At 48.4% G+C, this 18,614-nt stretch overlaps 1 protein-coding gene across 1 annotated transcript in view; it reads left to right on the top strand.

Moving 5' to 3' along the window:
* Nucleotides 1-18,614, top strand: part of LOC119957315 (cytoplasmic polyadenylation element-binding protein 2-like) — a 53,766-nt gene that overhangs the window by 28,927 nt on the left and 6,225 nt on the right. Inside the window, exons 4-7 of the mRNA XM_038785184.1 lie at nt 316-405; nt 9,382-9,500; nt 13,516-13,630; nt 16,134-16,315. Of these exons, the coding sequence (XP_038641112.1) occupies nt 316-405; nt 9,382-9,500; nt 13,516-13,630; nt 16,134-16,315 (506 nt within the window). The remainder of the gene's footprint in view (nt 1-315; nt 406-9,381; nt 9,501-13,515; nt 13,631-16,133; nt 16,316-18,614) is intronic.

Genomic DNA, 18,614 nt, shown 5'->3' on the forward strand with positions numbered 1-18,614 from the left:
AGGCCAGGGGATTTGCTTCTGTGGTTGCTCTGTGAGTTGGTAGAATCTGAGGAATGGGGAAGGCCATTTAGCTCACCCAGTCTGTTCCACCATTCAATAAGACCATGGCTGATCTGTAGCTAACTCCTGTGCCCCAAAATCCCTTCATACCTTTGCTTAACCAATCTCCGATTTTAAATGAACTATCGGTCTGGCATTGGTAGCAGCATTCCCAACTTTACCAGCCTTTCCTTGCAACAGCAAGAGGACAGTGTCTTCAGTAGAAGGGTGGAAGTCAGCGGTAAATATATCTGATAGTCTTACTTTTCTGTTTAGATGAAATAATCGCGACTTTTTGCTGCTTTGGACAGCTAATGGTGGACTGGCCCCACAAGTCGGGAAGCAAATCCTACTTTCCACCTAAAGGTGAGCAGTTATATTCACATGACCAACTGTATATTTAATTATTTTTAAAGGGACATGGTGCATTGCTGAGTTAGTGAACTGCCTGAAGTGGCACTGAGCTCTGAAGACCAGCAAAGGCTTCAAACCAGTGGCTGGCCACTGCTGAATTTGCTTTGAGAGTGGCATTAGCCTGAACACCTTCGACCAAGTTGCGCAAAGAAAGAGCAGCAATGGCTCTCGCCCCCTCATCCCTGCTCACATGTCTCCGTAGGAAGCATGCATAGAAGCACACATAGATAATCGAAGCAGGAGGAGGCCACTCGGCCCTTTGAACCTGCTCCACCACTCATTATGAACATGGCTGATCATACGTGATCTCGCCTTCCCACTCCCCCTCCTTCCTTTAGCCCCAAGAGCGAAATCTAATTCCTTCTTGAAATTACACAAAGCTTTTGCCTCAACTACATTCCGCGGGAGTGAATTCCACAGATTCACCGTTCTCTGGGTGATGATATTTCTCCTCGCCTCAGTCCGAAAGGTTGACCCCTTGTCCTCAAACTATGGCCCCTAGTTCAGGACCCCCCCATTATCGGGAACATTCTTTCTGAATCTACCCTGTCTAATCCTGTTGGAATTTTTAAATGTTTCTTTGAGATCATCCTTTCCTTCTAAACTCCAATGAATAGAATCCAAACCGGTTTATTCTCTCCTCATTTTACAGGCCTGCCATCCCAGGAATCAGCCTGGTAAACCTTCACCACACTCCCTCCAGAGCAAGAACATCCTTCCTCACATAAGGAGACCAAAACCACACACAATACTCCAGGTGTGGCCGCACTGATGCTGTTTACAATTGGCGTAAAGCATCCCTATTCCTACAGACACATCCTCTCACTGTGAAGGCCAACATTCCACTTGTGTTCTTTTAATAAAGAATTTCCAATTAAGAGGCAATTCAGCCCCGCCAATCCCACCTACCCTGCACATCTTTGGGTTGTGGGGGTCAAACCCATACAAACACGGGGAGAATGTGCAAACTCCACACAGACTAACAACCCAGAGCAGGGATCGAACCTTGGACCTCAGCGCTTTGAGGCACCACTGTGCCGCCCCTGCCCATTTGCCGCCTTTGCTGCCTGCTGTACCTGCACACTTACTTTCAGCGACTGATGCACAACGACACCAAGGTCTTGTTGAATATCCACCTCTCTCAATTTACACTCGTTCAAATAACTTTCAGCCTTCCTATTTTTGCTACTGCTGTGGGGGTGCAGTGGTTAGCACTGCTGCCTCACGCGCCAGGGACTCCGGGTTCAATTCCAACCTTGCGTGACTGTCTGTGCGGAGTTTGTACGCCCTCCCTGTGTCTGCATGGGTTTCCTCTGGATGCTCCGGGTTCCTCTCAGCCCCAAGATGTACAGATTAGGTGGGTTGGCCAAGCTAAATTGTCCCTTAGTAACCCCACCTAATATTTTGGATGCTAGGTTCAGGGGTAGAGTACAGCGTGGGCCCACATAGGGCACTCTGTTGGAGGGTCGATGCTGACGTGATGGCTGAACAGCTTCCTTCTGCACTGCTGGGGTTTAAAAAAAAAAATGTTTTAGAGTACCCATATTATATATTTTTTTCAATTAAGGGGCAATTTAGCATGGTCAATCCACCTAACCTGCACATCTATGGGTTGTGGAAGGGCTGCACTGTGGCGCAGTGGATAGCACTGGGACTATGACGCTGAGGACCTGGGCTCAAATCCTGGCCCTGCGTCACTGTCCGTGTGGTGTTTGCACATTCTCCCAGTGTCTGCGTGGGTTTCACCCCCACAACCCAAAAGATGGGCAGGTTAGGTGGATTCCTTAATTGGAAAAAAATAATAATTGGGTAGTCTAAATTTATTTTTTAAAAAATCTTTGGGTTGTGGGGTGAGACCCATGCAGACACTGGGTGAATGTGTAAACTCCACAGGGACAGTGACCCGGGGCCAGGATCGAACCCAGGGCATGATTTCCCCTTCATACATCCATGCTGACTTTGTCTGCTTATACCACTGTTGTCCAAATGTTGTGCAATGAAATCTTTGATAATGGACTCTTGCAACTTACCTACTGCCGACGTAGCCTCACTGATCTATAATTCCCTGTTTTCTCTCCCTCCCTGTTTGAATAGCGGGGTTATATTAACTATTCTCCATTCCAGAGTCCAAAGAATATTGGAAACTGATCGCCAATGGATCTGCTACTTCTCGGGCTACTTCCTTAGGTTCACAGGATTATCAGGCCCTGGGGATTTATCCGCCTTCAATCCCTTTTATTTCCCCGAAACCATTTCTCTACTAATACTGATTTCCTTCAACCCCTCACGAAAACTTGTGTTTCTCAGAACCTCCAGTACATCCTTCATGTCTTCCTCTGTGAAGACAGAAGCAAAGTACAAATTTAGTTCCTCAGCCATTTCTTTGTTCCTCGTCATGAATTCCCCCTTTTCTGACTGTAAGGCGCCTACAAACGTTTTTTTCAATCTTATTCTTTTTACATACCTTTAGAAACTTTTACAGTCAGTTTGTATGTTCCCCTCTAGCTTACTTTCATTTGTATTTTCCCCTTCTTAATCAATTCCTTGGTCTGCCTTTGCTGAATTTTAAACTGTTCCCAATTGGTCTATTGCTTTTTCTTGCTCATTTGTATGTCTCTTCCCTGAATCTAATCCTATCTCTAATTTCCCTTGTCAGCCATGGGTTGGCCACAGTTTCCTGTCTACTCTTGAGCCAAATAAGAATACACAACTTTTGGAGTTCATCTATTCATTCCTTGAGTGCCATTGCCTGCCCGCTGTCCTTCCTTTCAGTAATGTTTCCCAGTCCGGCATTGCCAGCTCATGCCTCATACCATCATAGTTACCTTTTATTGAGGTTCAGGACCTTGGTCTCAGAATCAACTACCTCACTATTCACCTTGATCAAGGTCTACCATATTATAGTCACTCATTCCCAAGGGTTCTTTCACAACTAGATTGCCAACTAATCCTTTCTCATTGCACCACACCCAATCCAAGATGGTCTGTTCCACTGTTATTCCTCAACATACTGCTGCAGAAAACCATCTCTTGTACACTCCAGAAATTCCTCCTCTACTGTACTGTGACTAATTTGAATCACCCAATCTATAATACAGATTAATGTCACCCCTAATCACAGATGTTCCTTTAACACATGCATCAAGGTTGCATAGTGGTTAGCACAATTGCTTCACGGCTCCAGGGTCCCAGGTTCGATTCCCGGCTTGGGTCACTGACTGTGAGGAGGCTGCACGTTCTCCCCGTGTGCGTGGGTTTCCTCCGGGTGCTCCGGTTTCCTCCCACAGTCCAAAGATGTGCAGATTGGCCATGATCAATTGCTATTGGTGTCCAAAATTGCCCTTAGTGTTGGGTGGGGTTACTGGATTATGGGGTGGAGGTGTGGGCTTGAGTAGGGTGCTCTTTTTCCAAGAGCTGGTGCAGACTCGATGGGCCGAATGGCATCCTTCTGCGCTGTAAATTCTATGATAATCTATGATGATCCCTGATTTCCTGTTTAATATTATTCCCAAAATTACCACTGCAGTTTGTACATGCCACCGCTACGTATGTTTTTTGCACCGTGGGTTTCTTAACTCAACCCATACAGATTCTGCATTGTCTGTGCTAATGTTCTTCCTCGCTTTTGAGTTAATATTTTATTTAATCTACAATGCAGCTCCACCACCTTTTCCTTTCTGTCTGTCCTTCCGAAACATTGAATAGCACTCAATGTTTAGTTCCCATTCGTGGTCACCTTGGTGTTATGTCTCCATCGTCCCAATATATCATACCCTTTTACATCTATCTGAGCAGATAATTCAACCATTTTATTTTGAATGCTCTGAGCATTCGGGTAAAAACATTTAAGGTCAGTCCTTTTCACATTCCTTGACCGGTCCCTACTATTTTTTAGTGTTGCTATCTGATACTGATGCTTGGCTTTCTATGCCTATAACTTTTCTTGTTCTCCTTCCTGCTTGATTTCTCTTGTTCTTGATTTCCCACTGTTCTGAATCATAAAATTTAGAATTTACAGTGCAGAAGGAGGCCATTCGGCCCATCGAGTGTGCACCGGCTCCTGGAAAGAGCACCCTACCCAAGGTCAACACCTCCACCCTATCCCCATAACCCAGTAACCTCACCCAACACTAAAGACAATTTTGGGCACCAAGGGCAATTTAGCGTGGCCAATCCACCTAACCTGCACATCTTTGGACTGTGGGAGGAAACCGGAGCACCCGGAGGAAACCCACGCACACACTGGGAGGATGTGCAGACTCCGCACAGATAGTGACCCAAGCCGGGAATCGAACCTTGGACCCTGGAGCTGTGAAGCAATTGTGCTATCTACAATGCTACCTTGCTGCCCACATAGGTTCCCATTCCCCCTGCCATATTAGTTTACTCTCCCCAACCGCTCTTGCAAGTGTTCCCCCCCCCCCACTCTCCCCCCAGGACATAAGTCCCGGTCCTGTCCATGTATAACCGGTCCCCATGCCCCAGGAATCTGAAACCCTGACACCATCTCTTCGGCCACGTATTCATCCGATACATCTTAATATTTCGACTCTGACTAGCACGTGGCACTGGTAGTAATCCTGAGATCACTATCCTTTTGAGGTGCGACTTCTCAACTTTGTTTTTAACTCCTGATATTCTGCTTTCAAGACCTCATCCTTTTGTTTTTTCAACTTGTTATTTGTACCAATGAAATTGTCGACCTGAAGCCCACTGGACAATTCATCGAGGTCATGGTTTTTTAAAACAATATTTTTATTCTCCTTTTTCACATTTTCTCCCAAATTTACGCCGAACAATAAACAACAATCAGTAACGAATGCAATGTCAATCCCCACATCAATAACAACGATCCCATCCTCCTACCAAACCCCAGACATTGGCCCACATGTTAGCATAAACAATTGACAAAAAGGAATCAGGAATCGCCCATAGTCACCATTGACACATGCAGTCCCCCTCCCCACCCCACCTAATGTTCGATGTGATCCAATTCTCGAAAGTGCATAATGAATAACGCCCAAGACTTGTAGAACCCTTCCATCATTCCTCTCAGTTCAAATTTGACTGTTTCAAGCGTTAAGAATTCCACCATGTACCCCCCCGCTACGCCAGGGCACAGGGTGGAGAGTTTGATCTCCACCCTAACAGGATCCGCCTTCGGGCGATCAACAAGGCGAAGGCTACAACATCTGCCTCCGCGCCTGTTTCCAACCCCAGCTGGTCAGACACCCCGAATATGGCCTCCTGAGGGCCCGGATCCAGTTTCATGTGCACCACTTTAGAGGTTACCCGAAAAACCTCCTTCCAGTACTCCCCTAGCTTTGGACAGGACCAAAACATATGAACGTGGTTTGCCCCCCCCCCCCCCCCCCCCCCCACGTTCACACACATCTTCTACCCCTGCAAGAGCCGGCTCATCCTCGCCCTTATAAGGTGTGTTCTATATACCAGCTTCAGCTGTGTCAGCCCCAACCTCGCACATGATGTGGAGGTGTTCACCCTCCGGAGCACTTCACACCAGAACCCCTCCATATCCTCCCAATCCTTCCTCCCACTTTGCCTTGATCCCTTCCAGCGGTGCCTTCTCCTCTTCCAAAATAGCCCCATGAACCGCCGATACTACCCCCTTCTCCAGTCCACCTGCCGTCAGCACCTCCTCCAGCAATGTGGCTGCCGGTTCCACCGGGAAGCTCTGTATCACCTTTCTGGCAAAGTCTCAAACCTGCATGTGTCTAAATATTTCCCTCTGCTCCAGCCCACGCTTCACTCCCAGCTCCTTCAATCCTGCAAACCGACCCCCAAGAATCAAATCTTGTAGTGTCCTAATTCCTTTCCCTTCCCATCTCCGAAAATTTCCATCCCACTTCCCTGGCTCAAATCTATGGTTCCCCCGAATCGGCATTTCCCTTGACCCTGCCCCCAACCCGAAGTGCTGGTGAAACTGCCTCCAAATTCTCAACGGAGCTATTACTACCGAACTCCCTGAGTATCTCCCCGGGGCTGTCAGCAGCGGCGCTGTTGCCTGTGAGGTCATGGTTAATCTGTACCTCAGCTTCATTAATCTGCCAATGTTCCATATTCCTTCATGTCCTTATCGACAGAAATCTGAACAATTTCAGTTGACCCACATAACACCCATAGTTTGTGGGGGACAGAGAATTCCAGACTTGCACTACTGGGAAATTCTTGGTGATTTGGCCCGTCCGTGATGACCCATGTTCTGGATACTCCACAAAAGGAAATAGATTCTCTATCTACTCGGTTGAATCTAGTATTCGTCTTTTATTGCTCAGTTTTTATTTGTCTGGGGCAGCAGGGTAGCATGGTGGTTAGCATAAATGCTTCACAGCTCCAGGGTCCCAGGTTCGATTCCCGGATGGGTCACTGTCTGTGTGGAGTCTGCACGTCCTCCCCCTGTGTGCGTGGGTTTCCTCCGGGTGCTCCGGTTTCCTCCCACAGTCCAAAGATGTGCGGGTTAGGTGGATTGGCCATGCTAAATTGCCCGTAGTGTCCTAATAAAAGTAAGGTTAAAGGGGGGGGTTGTTAGGTTACGGGTATAGGGTGGATACGTGGGTTTGAGTAGGGTGATCATGGCTCGGCACAACATTGAGGGCCGAAGGGCCTGTTCTGTGCTGTACTGTTCTAAGTTCTAACTGTAGACAGACTATGACTTGCAACAGCTTCTTCCCCTCCCAACACCGGTAACCACTATCCCTGGTGTCCCCTTTGGAGTGCTCCCTCGCCCCATTCTATATCTTACCCATTTGCTGCCCCTTGGCAAAACCACATTCCCGATGTATGCTCACTGCCACTTTTCACAACCGCTCCTTACGCTCTGACGAGCCTCACTGCTTGTCTGACGTCTGGTCCTGGTTGACCAGAAATTCCCTCCAACGAAATATTAGAAAGTTGTTTCATTCAGTTTCTACTGCAAACCTGCTCTCCTCCAACCCTTCTCTCAAGCGCCTATCGGAGACTCGACCTTGGTGTCACCTTTGAACCTGATGTGAGATGTGCAGGTTAGGTGGATTGGCCATGCTAAATTGCCCTTAGTGTCCAAAATTGCCTTTAGTGTTGGGTGGGGTTACTGGGTTATGGGGATAGGGTGGGGGCGTGGGCTTGGGTAAGGTGCTCTTTCCAAGAGCCGGTGCAGACTCGATGGGCCGAATGGCCTCCTTCTGCACTGTAAATTCTATGATTCTGAGATGGGTTTGCACCTTCAGAACTGCACCATTGCTAAGATCAGCTATTTCGACCTTTGTTAAATCGCTCGGCTCTGCCCCATTTCAATTCATCTGCAGCTGAAACTCTCGTCCGTCCCTTTCTTACCTCCTGACTTGCTCTTCTTGTTCGGCATCCCACATTCTATCCACTACCCCCAGTAAGGGTAGGATCACCCAACACTCTGCCGTCCATGGCCAAACTTAAGTTCATAAGACATAGGAGCGGAATTAGGCCACTTGGCTCCGCAATTCAATCATGGCTGATCTCATCCCAGCCTCAACTCCACCATCCTGCCCGGTCTCCATATGCCTGCAACCCATTACCAATACAAAATCTGTCCAATTGCTTACATTTACTCACTGTCCCAGCATCCACCGCACTCTGGGGTAACGAATTCCACAGATTCACAACCCTTTGGGAGTAGTTTCTCCTCCATTCTGTTTGTTCCATCTTATCTGAAGACGATGACCTCTCATTCTAGAGTGCTCCACAAGAGGAAGCATCCGCTCCACTTCGACTTTCATCATCCCACATCAATTTGATCTCCCCTCATTCTTCTAAATCGAGAGAGTGTCGGCCTAAACTGCTCAATCTCTCAACCCCTCAACTCTGGATCAAGCCAGTGGACCTACTCTGAACTGCCTCCAATGCCACCACATCATTCCTCAAATACTGAGACCAGAACTGTCCACAATACTCCAGGTGTGGTCTCGCCAGTGCCTTGTACAGTTGCAACAACACTTCCTTACCTTTTGTACTCGATTCCTTTTGCTACAAATGCCAACGTTCCATTTTGCTTTCTTTATTATCTGCTATACCTGCATGCTAGTTTGCTGTACATGAACGAGGATCACTAGATCCCTCTGCAACGGAGCACCCCAAAGCCTCTCCCCATTTGGATAATAAATTACCTTCCCATTTTTCCGACCAAAATCCATGACCTCGCACTTATCCATGTTAAACTGCATCTGCCACATTGTGGCCCTCTCTCCTGACCTATCTATATCCATTTGTAAGCTTCTTACTTTCACATTGCAACATTCCTCATGGTACCAAGTCCCGTTGTCCTATTGCACCTGTTCCCGCTCCATTTGAGCAATGGTTTGATTTTAAAATTCTCATCCTTGTTTGCAAGTCCCTCGCATGGCCTCTTTCCCCCTCCCCCTGTAATGTTCAGCGCTGGAACCAGAGATCTCTGGACTCCCAGGTCTGGCCTCTTTCCCATCCTGATTATTCCCTCCACCATTGATTGCTTTGCCTTGAGCTGACCTTTGCCCAACGTTTCCGTGCCTCTTTCATCCTTCCAGGTGCTCCTCAAAATCTAGTCGTCATCTGCCCTAATATCTCTTTAGCTGTCTCACGGATCGATTTTACTTGACTAACTTCCTGTGAAGTGCTTTGGGATGTCTTTGTGCACCTTGGAGGTTCTATATATATATAGAATTGTTGTTGCTGAGTCCCTCACCCATGCCTTTGTCACTTATAGACTTGACCAGTCAGCATTCTACCCTTTAATAAACGTCAGGCCATCCAAAACGCCGCTGCCCATGCCCTAACTCACACCAGGGCCCACTCATCGGAGAATGTTTTGGCAGTGTCTTGCTTTTCTGTATGGTAAAGGAAGAAGGCAAGACGCTGGGAGGGACGATCGTGAGGGTCAGACTATTTTTTTCCACTGACTGGGAACCTCTTCTTTTGCAGGTTATGCCTTTTTACTCTTTCAGGAGGAATGTTCAGTTCAGGTTCTGATTGACGCCTGCTTTCAAGATGACGGTAAACTCTATTTGTGCGTCTCTAGCCGCACAGTCAAGGACAAGCCGGTGAGCACTGGGGTTGTTAACCCTTTGGTAGTGAGCTGTGCATGCTGTTCCAATTGGAACACCTTCTCAAAGGACGATGTTAGTGCTGGGGATCAGAATAACTTCCATTTCCAATCGGGTATTCTGCTGCAGCTTGGGGTTCAGGTTGGATGCATTGCCCCATCAGTGTGCACAAGGTGCTTGGGCAATTGCCCGGTTATCACCCTGTGAGCCTGTTTAATTCGGCCAAGATGTGTTTCTGCTTTGGGCTCCAGTCCACTTGTTTCTGGATTGAGAACCCAACCCTTGTGGTGTAGGACCTGTCCAGGGACTGTTGTCTGATACGTCAGCACTGGTTATTGAGTTCAGGACAGACTCTTGTCTTTTATTTCAACCTAAGTTTTAAGGGGGTGCGCTTTGTAAAGAGAAACTTCTTCCTTCAGAGGGTTGCTGGTGTTCACCGTTCTCTTTCGGAATGGGCAGTGGAGGCTGGGTGGTTGAAGGGATGTGTGTTTGGGTACGCAGATATTTGACAAGGGATTCGAAGGTTATGGGGGACAGGCAGGAGACTGAAGTCAAGGCCACAGCCAGACCAGCCATGATCTTATTGAATGGCAGAGTGGGCTCGAGGGGCCAAATCTGCTCCTCTTTCTTCAGTTCTTGTTCTTGGAAAGAATCAGTTGGTTTTAAGATATCTGACATTTCATGCCATCCCATTTCTGAAGGCTGTATGGGTGCATCATGTGGTGATCTGTTACCTCCTTTCTGTAATTTGATGGTTGCCGAACTGATAGGAACATAAGAGTTAGGAGCAGAGGTAGACAATTCAGCCTTCGAACCTGCTCGGCCATTCAATCAGATCATGGCTGATCTCTTCCTGGTCTCAAATCCACCTCCCTACTTGTTCCCCATGTCCCTTTAACCCATTTTGTATCAGAAATATACCAATCTCCTTCTTGCACCCATTTAGTGTCTCATATTCCACCGTACTATGGGGCAGTGAGTTCCACAAATTCACCACGCTCTACGAGAAGTGGTTCCTCCTCATCTCGATTCTAAATCTATTGCCTTTGAACCTACATCTGTGACAGCTGTCACCTTAAACAAGTAAAGGTTTGAGTTCTTCTGTGACCGGGCAGCACAAGTGGCTAGCACTGTGGCTTCACAGCGGCAGGATCCCAGGTTCGGTTCCCCGCTGGGTCACTGTCTGTGTGGAGTCTGCATGTTCTCCCCGTGTCTGTGTGGGTATCCTCTGGGTGCTCCGGTTTGCTCCCACAGTCCAAAGACGTGCAGGTCAGGTGGATTGGCCATGATAAATTGCCCTTCGTGTCCAAAGAGGTTAGGAGGGGTTATTGGGTTACGGGGATAGGGTGGAAGTGAGGGCTTAAGTGGGTCGGTGCAGACTCGATGGGCCGATTGGCCTCCTTCTGCACTGTATGTTCTATGTTTTGGTTAAGTTCTGTGCAAAGGAGCCTCTGGCTCCCAGATGATCTGTAATCCTTCAGTTGGGTTGCATTCACCTGTCGAGGAGAAGCCATTGGTTCCAATCTCGGCGACAGAAAGTGCTTATTTTTGTGAGGACAAACTGGTATTGGGAGTGGACCAGGGAATGGAAACCTCAGCTGGGTCAAAGATGACTTCCCAAGTTTGCAAATGGTCCGATTCCGCCTCCAACAGGAAAAGGGATAGAGTCACTAGCTTGGCAGCGGAGATTGTGGTGAAAGGTGAGGTTGAGGTAGGGACCCTGGCTCCTTACTTTCACCAGTGATCTGGATGACGACATCAAGGGCAAGTTAACTAAGTCTTGTACGCTGTTACAACACCCTGAGCGGGTTAATTCCAGCCCCACTTGACCCAGAGTCGCAACACAGAAATTGGATTTTATATTGATACCCGTGGCTTTGTTTGGGTTTAATTGACCAGTCACCAGGTTTGCAAATTTAAACACTAGTAACCTTTTTGTTATTAACAGTAATTATAATTAAAAAGGCAAAAACCCAGCTGTCTGTCTCCCACCTGATTCCCAACACCCCTGCCAACAGAGGGAGGGTGAAAACACAGCTCCTCTTCATTGGAGGGGCGAGAGGCTTCATGCAGGTTCTCTCCAGGAAAAAGGAACACCCGTCAGGAACCAGGCTGGTTCCTAACATTCACTAGGTGCCGTGGAGTTCTGGTCTCTCCTCTCCCAAGATACAAAACCTCGGAACACACTATCCTGGCAAGCACTCTTCTGCTGAAAGACACAGTCCGATTATGGGTCCACGGACCAGACATAAGAAAAGAAATGAGAAGGGGAAAAGCAGAAAGCAACTCGTACAAGACCTTTCACAGCCACAGGACCGTCCCACCATGTTTAACAGGCAATGAAGTGCTTATGACATAGTTTTTGTTGTACTGTTATTGATGTCGCAGCTTTGTTGTGCACAGTAAGCTCCCAGTCATGTTTGTGGGCGGCACAGTGGTTAGCACTGCTGCCTCAGTTCCAGGGACCCGGGTTCAATTACTGCCTCGGCTGACTATCTGTGTGGTGACCCTTGGGTTAAATCACCACCAGTCAGCTCTCTCCCATTCAAAAGCAGAGAGCAGTCTCTGGTCCTCGAGGGCTATGGATACCTTCACTTCCACACAAATGCAAGTTGTTGAAATGAATTGCTTGGGAGGCCAATCTAGGTTTGATCTAACAATGCACCATGATGGGGCAAATGGGACCATGATCTGGCAACTGTCCCTTGATAGGTAAATTGTCGTTTTATACCCTTTGGTTGGGGTAAGACTATGAATGGTACATACCAAAGGATCCAGAGCAGGAGACAGACTTACTGTTATTGGAGGTGAATCTCTGAATGTTCTTAACTAGAAGCCATGTTGTGACGTGTTGGATTTCAGTCTCATTAAGATATTCATAGTCTTGGATAGTTAAACAGTAAGTATTTATTAAGTTTTAAAAAAAAATTTAGAGTACCCAATTCATTTTTTCCAATTAAGGGGCAATTTAGCGTGGCCAATCCACCCACCCTGCACATCTTTGGGTTGTGGGGGCGAAACCCACGCAGACACGGGGAGAATGTGCAAACTCCACATGGACAGTGACCCAGAGCCAGTATTGAACCTGGGACCTCAGCGCCGTGATGCAGCAGTGCTAACCACTGCGCCACCGTGCTGCCCAGTATTTATTAAGTATTCAAAATGATATGCCTGTATACAGTAAAGATCCAAGCCAGGAGCTGCCTCCATGCTTGCTTCTGCATACTGCTCTATCCAACGCCTACACTGGCCCCTAGGTACGAGTAATATGTTCTCTTACATCACTGTGTGCGCAGTACTGTATTCAGTCTCGTGTACTGAGAGCCACAGTGCTATTGTCAAGCAACGGCATTTCAAAGGTTGCTGGCAAGTACGTTCAGTATTTAGGTATTTTGCCATTTCCTCTCCTTCCATTAACTTCCTCCGGGTGCTCCGGTTTCCTCCCACTGTCCAAAGATGTGCAGGTTAGGTGAATTGGACATTCTGAATTCTCCCTCCGTGTACCCGAACAGGCGCCGGAATGTGGCGACGAGGGGCTTTCCGCAGTAACTTCATTGCAGTGGTAATATAAACCTACTTGTGACAATAATAATAATAAAAGATTGAACATGACAGGGATGAAGCCAAGCCCAGGAGGAAACAGTTAGCATCAAGAGGCGAGAGCTGACCTTGCTGACTGACTGATTTTTACATCTGTCTCACCTCTCCACCCTGTGCTCCTTCCCACCTGGCCCCATTGCCCATTCATTCTCCCTTGCCTCTCCTGTCCCCTCTAATCCTGTCCGCCTGTGCTGGGCTCAGTTGTGGCATCCCATTGCCCCATCTGAGCGGGGATTAGATTTTACTTGCTCTGGCAAAAGGGTGTCTGCTTGGACCGTGGACTGCTGTGGTTGGGCGGGGTAACCGTGCAGAGCAGGAGCAGCGAATGTGTTTGCCGCGGTTACACGATGGGTGAACTTGCCACCGGCGGTGCGTTAATGAATCACTTTTGCCTTCGCCTTTCTGGCTTCAGGTGCAGATCAGACCCTGGAGCCTGAGTGACAGCGACTTTGTGCTGGACGGATCGCAGCCTCTGGATCCCAGGAAGACCGTCTTTGTGGGAGGTGTCCCGAGACCACTGAAAGCCGGTAAATTATTCATCACTTGTTTGAATTGAGTGGGGCCTTTGGGAGGCTGTCCATTATTCGCAGTTAGCTCAGAATGAAACCCTGCTTGGCTTCTGCTGCAAGCCTGCATCAAGTCACCGTGAGAGGTTCCAGTCTAGAGGGTGGGCAAGATGCTGCAGGGTTGGGTGGGTGGAAGATTTGGCAAATGGATACAGGGTATTGGTAAATTGAAGTTACGTCAAATCTGATTTGAAACTTGAACATGTGAGTTGATTTTGATCACATCTTTGACATGCTCAGTGTCCAGAAGCAGGAGCGAACAGGAGAATGAATTATGCTGTTGTTCTCCTCTCTAGCTTCCGCTTACTCCTTGATCAAACCTTTTGTTCTCCTGCAAATGGTGAAGGGCACTCCAGTTCTACAGAGCTCTCTGGTTGTGCACACTGTCCTAGATCATTCCTAATGGCATGGCAAGTGTTATTGTGAGCCATGAGATAGTTATTACAAAACATACTGTCATTTATTCACCATTGGAATTAAATTGACTTCTGTTCCCCCAAGTTTACCATAGCTATTTCATTTCACAATGTATTAGATCATAGAATTTACAGTGCAGAAGGAGGGCATTCGGCCCATCGAGACTACACCAGCCCTCGGAAAGACCTACCTACCTAAGCCCACACCTCCATCTTATCCCCGTAATCCAGTAACCACACCTAACCTTGTTGGACACTCCGGGCAATTTAGCCTGGCCAATCCACCTAACCCACACATCTTTGGACTGTGGGAGGAAACCGGAGCACCCGGGGGAAACCCACGCAGACACAGGGAGAATTGTACAGACTCCGCATAGACAGTGATCCAAGCTGGGAATCGAACCTGGGACCCTGGAGCTGTGAAGCAACTGTGCTTACAACCACTGTGCTACCGTGCCGCAGTCAAATCATTTAGACATAGACATAGACATAGAACAGTACAGCACAGAACAGGCCCTTCGGCCCTCGATGTTGTGCCGAGCAATGATCACCCTACTCAAACCCACGTTTCTACCCTATACCCGCAACCCAACAACCCACCCCCCCCCTTAACCTTACATTTTAGGACACTACGGGCAATTTAGCATGGCCAATCCACCTAACCCGCACATCTTTGGACTGCAATTAAATCATTTTCTTTCACTTAAAGGGCAGGAAGTGTTGAGTGTTCACTTTTTTAAGAGCTGCTTTTTGCCAATTGTGGCGAGGCCACCTCAAAGGTTGAATCCCCTTTTTCTCCCCCCCACCCTCTCCCGCCCCACTCCCTAACCTACCCAAACCCTCCTGGACTTAGCTGCTGCGGGGAATCCATGGGACTTGGGTCCCCTAGTCTGGGAGCTGCCACTGATACCCTCCTGACACTACCGGGATGAATGGACTTGCCGGCCAATCAGATTGGCTGGTGGCTTCAGATGGGCGGGGACCTCCACCCCAGTGAGGAGCAGAAGTCTCAATCGGCCCTCCTTAAATCGCTCCACGGCTGCAGGGACCATTTTGGCTCATCACCCACTTTGTTTCTGGGAGGGGGAGGGGCATGCTGTCTGCCCTCCCCGTTCCCCCTTCCCTCACTATTATTCTGCCCGTTGATGGGGTTCGATACACTCCGGCCGCAGGAGGCCTATGTGACCATAAGCACAAGGAGGAGAGCATTGGGCCTGTTTCTTTGATGCATATTTTGTGCAACTAAATAAACCATGAAACATCCTGTAAAATGAATAGTTTATGATTCCTCACCGCATTCCAAATCCATTCATCAACAGAAAGCAAAAATCTTTAATAATGACATGGAACTAAATCCTAGTGCCTGTGTACTAAGTCCACGCAAAGAGTACCTTCCAGTTGCTTTTGTAACAAAAGCTTCTGAAGGCTTCTTGTTAACTCCTGAGACGCATCTCTGTCTTGACCTTTGCTGCAGCGGCCTCTGAACTGGTAGACGAGGCTATCTCATCCCAGCCGTTCCCTCCTGATCAGTTCCTGCAATGGTGCAGGGGAGGAGATGCTGCCCGAGCAATGGTGAAGGAAGGGCAGAGCGTGCCAGAGTCATGATGTTGTGCCCGTGCTACCTGACCGTGTTCCCATGGTCTACCTGCTGGTCCTTCTAAAGAGGCCTTGGGAGGAGGTTGAGAGGTGGGCAAGATAGGCACTGACACAATCAGCCTGGTGAATTGCTGCCATCCCTGCTGTTTCAGACTAAAGACATTTTTGCAATCCTTCTTCTCTCCCGCCCCAAACAAAAAAACTAGGATATACGTCACAGAGAACCATATACGTCCCCTAGCTGTGTGAGGATGCAAACAAACCCAACTTTATGGCCTAAAATGTGACGCCGCTACCCAAGTCTCATTTTATGTGCATCGTGTTTTTCATTCTGGGCCGATGGAACAAATGGGATGTGGTTTGGGGGTGTTGCTGGGGCGGGGCTACGAGGGGGCGATGTTGTCTCGTTTTCTCGGTTACTCCTGGTAAATGGCATGAGTTTGCTATTGCAGTGGAGCTTGCCATGATCATGGACCAGCTGTACGGAGGAGTTTGCTATGCTGGCATCGACACTGACCCTGAGCTGAAATACCCCAAAGGAGCGGGCAGGGTAGCGTTTGCCAGTCAACAGAGCTACATTGCAGCCATCAGCGCTCGCTTCATCCAGCTACAGCATCGGGACATCGACAAACGGGTAAGAGACCGTCGTGCATCCAGTTCGGGGGATTGTTCCCCTTACAAAAAGGCAAGGGGGAACTTTAATATAGGCACTGAGAATCGTAAAAGAGAAAGCTTGCCTTTATTTAACACCTTTTCAGGACGTCTCATGTGTTTGCAGCCAAATCAGTGCTTGTGAAGTGTGATCATGGTAGTGATTTACGAGAAGCAGCAGCCAGAGACGATGGGACAGTACGAGCACAGCCAATTTCTGACTGAAGTGAGGAGGAATCTCTTCGCTCAGAAGGTGGTCAATCTTTAGAGCTCTCTGTCTCGGCGGCGGGGGGGGGGGGGGGGGGGGGGGGGCTGTGGAAACACGATTACCGAACATGTTCGAGGCAGATTTCTGGATTCAACGATATCGAGGGATGTGGGGATATTAGGGAAAAATGGCACATCAGGTAGACGATCATTCACAATCTGTTTGAATGGCGAAGGCTTGACTTGCCGAATGGCCTGTCGCTCCTATTTTTTAAAATAAATTTAGAGTAGCCAATTCACTTTTTTTTTTCCAATCGAGGGGCAATTTAGCATGGTCAACCCACCTGCACATCTTTGGGTTGTGGGGGCGAAACCCACGCAAACACTGGGAGAAGGTGCAAACACGGACAGTGACCCAGCCTGTTGCTCCTATTGCCTCCGCTCCAATCCATGGCAGGCTCCCACACACAACAAGATCAGCTGTTTTTGAAGCTGATGATTGAGGGGATAAACATGGCCCCGGACACCTGTGAGTGCTCCTCTGGTCTTGTTGAAAATGGTGCATCTCTTATCTTGCGTGCATCTGCGAGGACAGATGGGACCTCGGCTTAATGGCATATAGTTTGAGAGGAAGACATTGAGAGGGACTGTTGCCACGAATGGGTAAGAAGAGCGTTTTTCATCTGACTGGCCAAAGATTCAGAAGGACAGATGAGGAGAAGCTTTTCTTCAAGTAGTGAGCTGTGATCTGGAATGCACTGACAGAAAGGGTGGGAGAAACAAGTTCAGCACTCTTTGCTCCAAAGCGCAGAGTGTACAGAAACTTGAGCAGAGGGGGGGAAAACCGCAGGGGTAGAGCATGGTGAGTGGGATCACTTCCGTGGAGGGGGTAACAGACACGGTGGGCCGAATGGCCGCCTTCAGCCCGGAGAGATTCCCTGTCGGTTCCCTAACTTGACAGTGAGCAAAACGAGCCATGGGTTTTCGTGGGTGTGGTGACAGATATGGGCTGAAGTGGCAGCTGCTGACCTAGCTCCCAGATCACACCACAGTGTTTGGAACTGAGCCTCGCGGTGCTCTGTGTCCTCCTGGTCGCTTCACTTTAACCCTGCTCTTGGCAAAGGTTGCTGCGTTGCCCGTGTCAGGTTCCAGGCCCAGACCAGGATCTGGGCACCCACTGCAGACTGCCATGAGAGGGCAGGAGAGAGCAGAGGTGCAGCCTTGTTGTAAGTGCATTGTGACAGGAGGAGGCAGGAGCAAGATGCTGAGCCTGCTGGGTGGGGGAAATGACACGGCTGTGGTTGAAGGAATGGGCAGTAGTGTCGAGTTACCGACCAACCCTTCGGCCAATGTTAAATAAAAAGACACAAATCAGGCAGTCTTTGCCTTGTCCCCGAATAGGCGCTGGACTATGGTGACTAGGGGCTTTTCACAGTAACTTCATTTGAAGCCGACTTGTGACAATAAGCGATTTTCATTTCATTTTCATTGTCGGTGAGTTCGTGTGACCATAATGGCTGTTGTTTTGCTTACATGGCTGCACTTCACAGTAATGTGTTACACTGAAGAGCACTGTAACTTTGAGAGTCCAGATAAGGTGCTATATTAAGAGAACCGGTTATTTATGTGTCGGAGATCTTGGACAGAATCAGCACAGCTGCACAATTTGTTGGCAGCTCTTGAGTTCTTGACTGGTGCAGGCTGCCCTCTGGTGGCTACCTGCAGATGAAGCGTCTGTGAAGGTCTGCACATCTTGGGAGAATTGTTTTTTTAAATCTGCAGCAGAGGACGATTGAGCCCCAGCTGGTTCAGAGGGTAATAGAGTGTCAATACCGAAAAGGAAAGTGATTTGTGGTGTAAATATCTCCCTCGCACTGATGAAAATGAACTCGGTTGTTTCCAGAAAGCCGCACGGTTACTTGAGTAACCTGTGTGTGTGTAATCTGATCTGATAGGTGCCCCATTGCCTCGAGTTTACTCCCGCCATGCCTGTTCAGTGGCTTAAGAGGAACATCGTCCCTACCCCAGACAATCGAGCGATTGTTTTTGACCCCAGTTCCCCCCGCATTGTTTCA

Source organism: Scyliorhinus canicula, chromosome 26 (genome assembly GCF_902713615.1).
Source record: "Scyliorhinus canicula chromosome 26, sScyCan1.1, whole genome shotgun sequence".
NCBI lineage: Eukaryota > Metazoa > Chordata > Chondrichthyes > Carcharhiniformes > Scyliorhinidae > Scyliorhinus > Scyliorhinus canicula.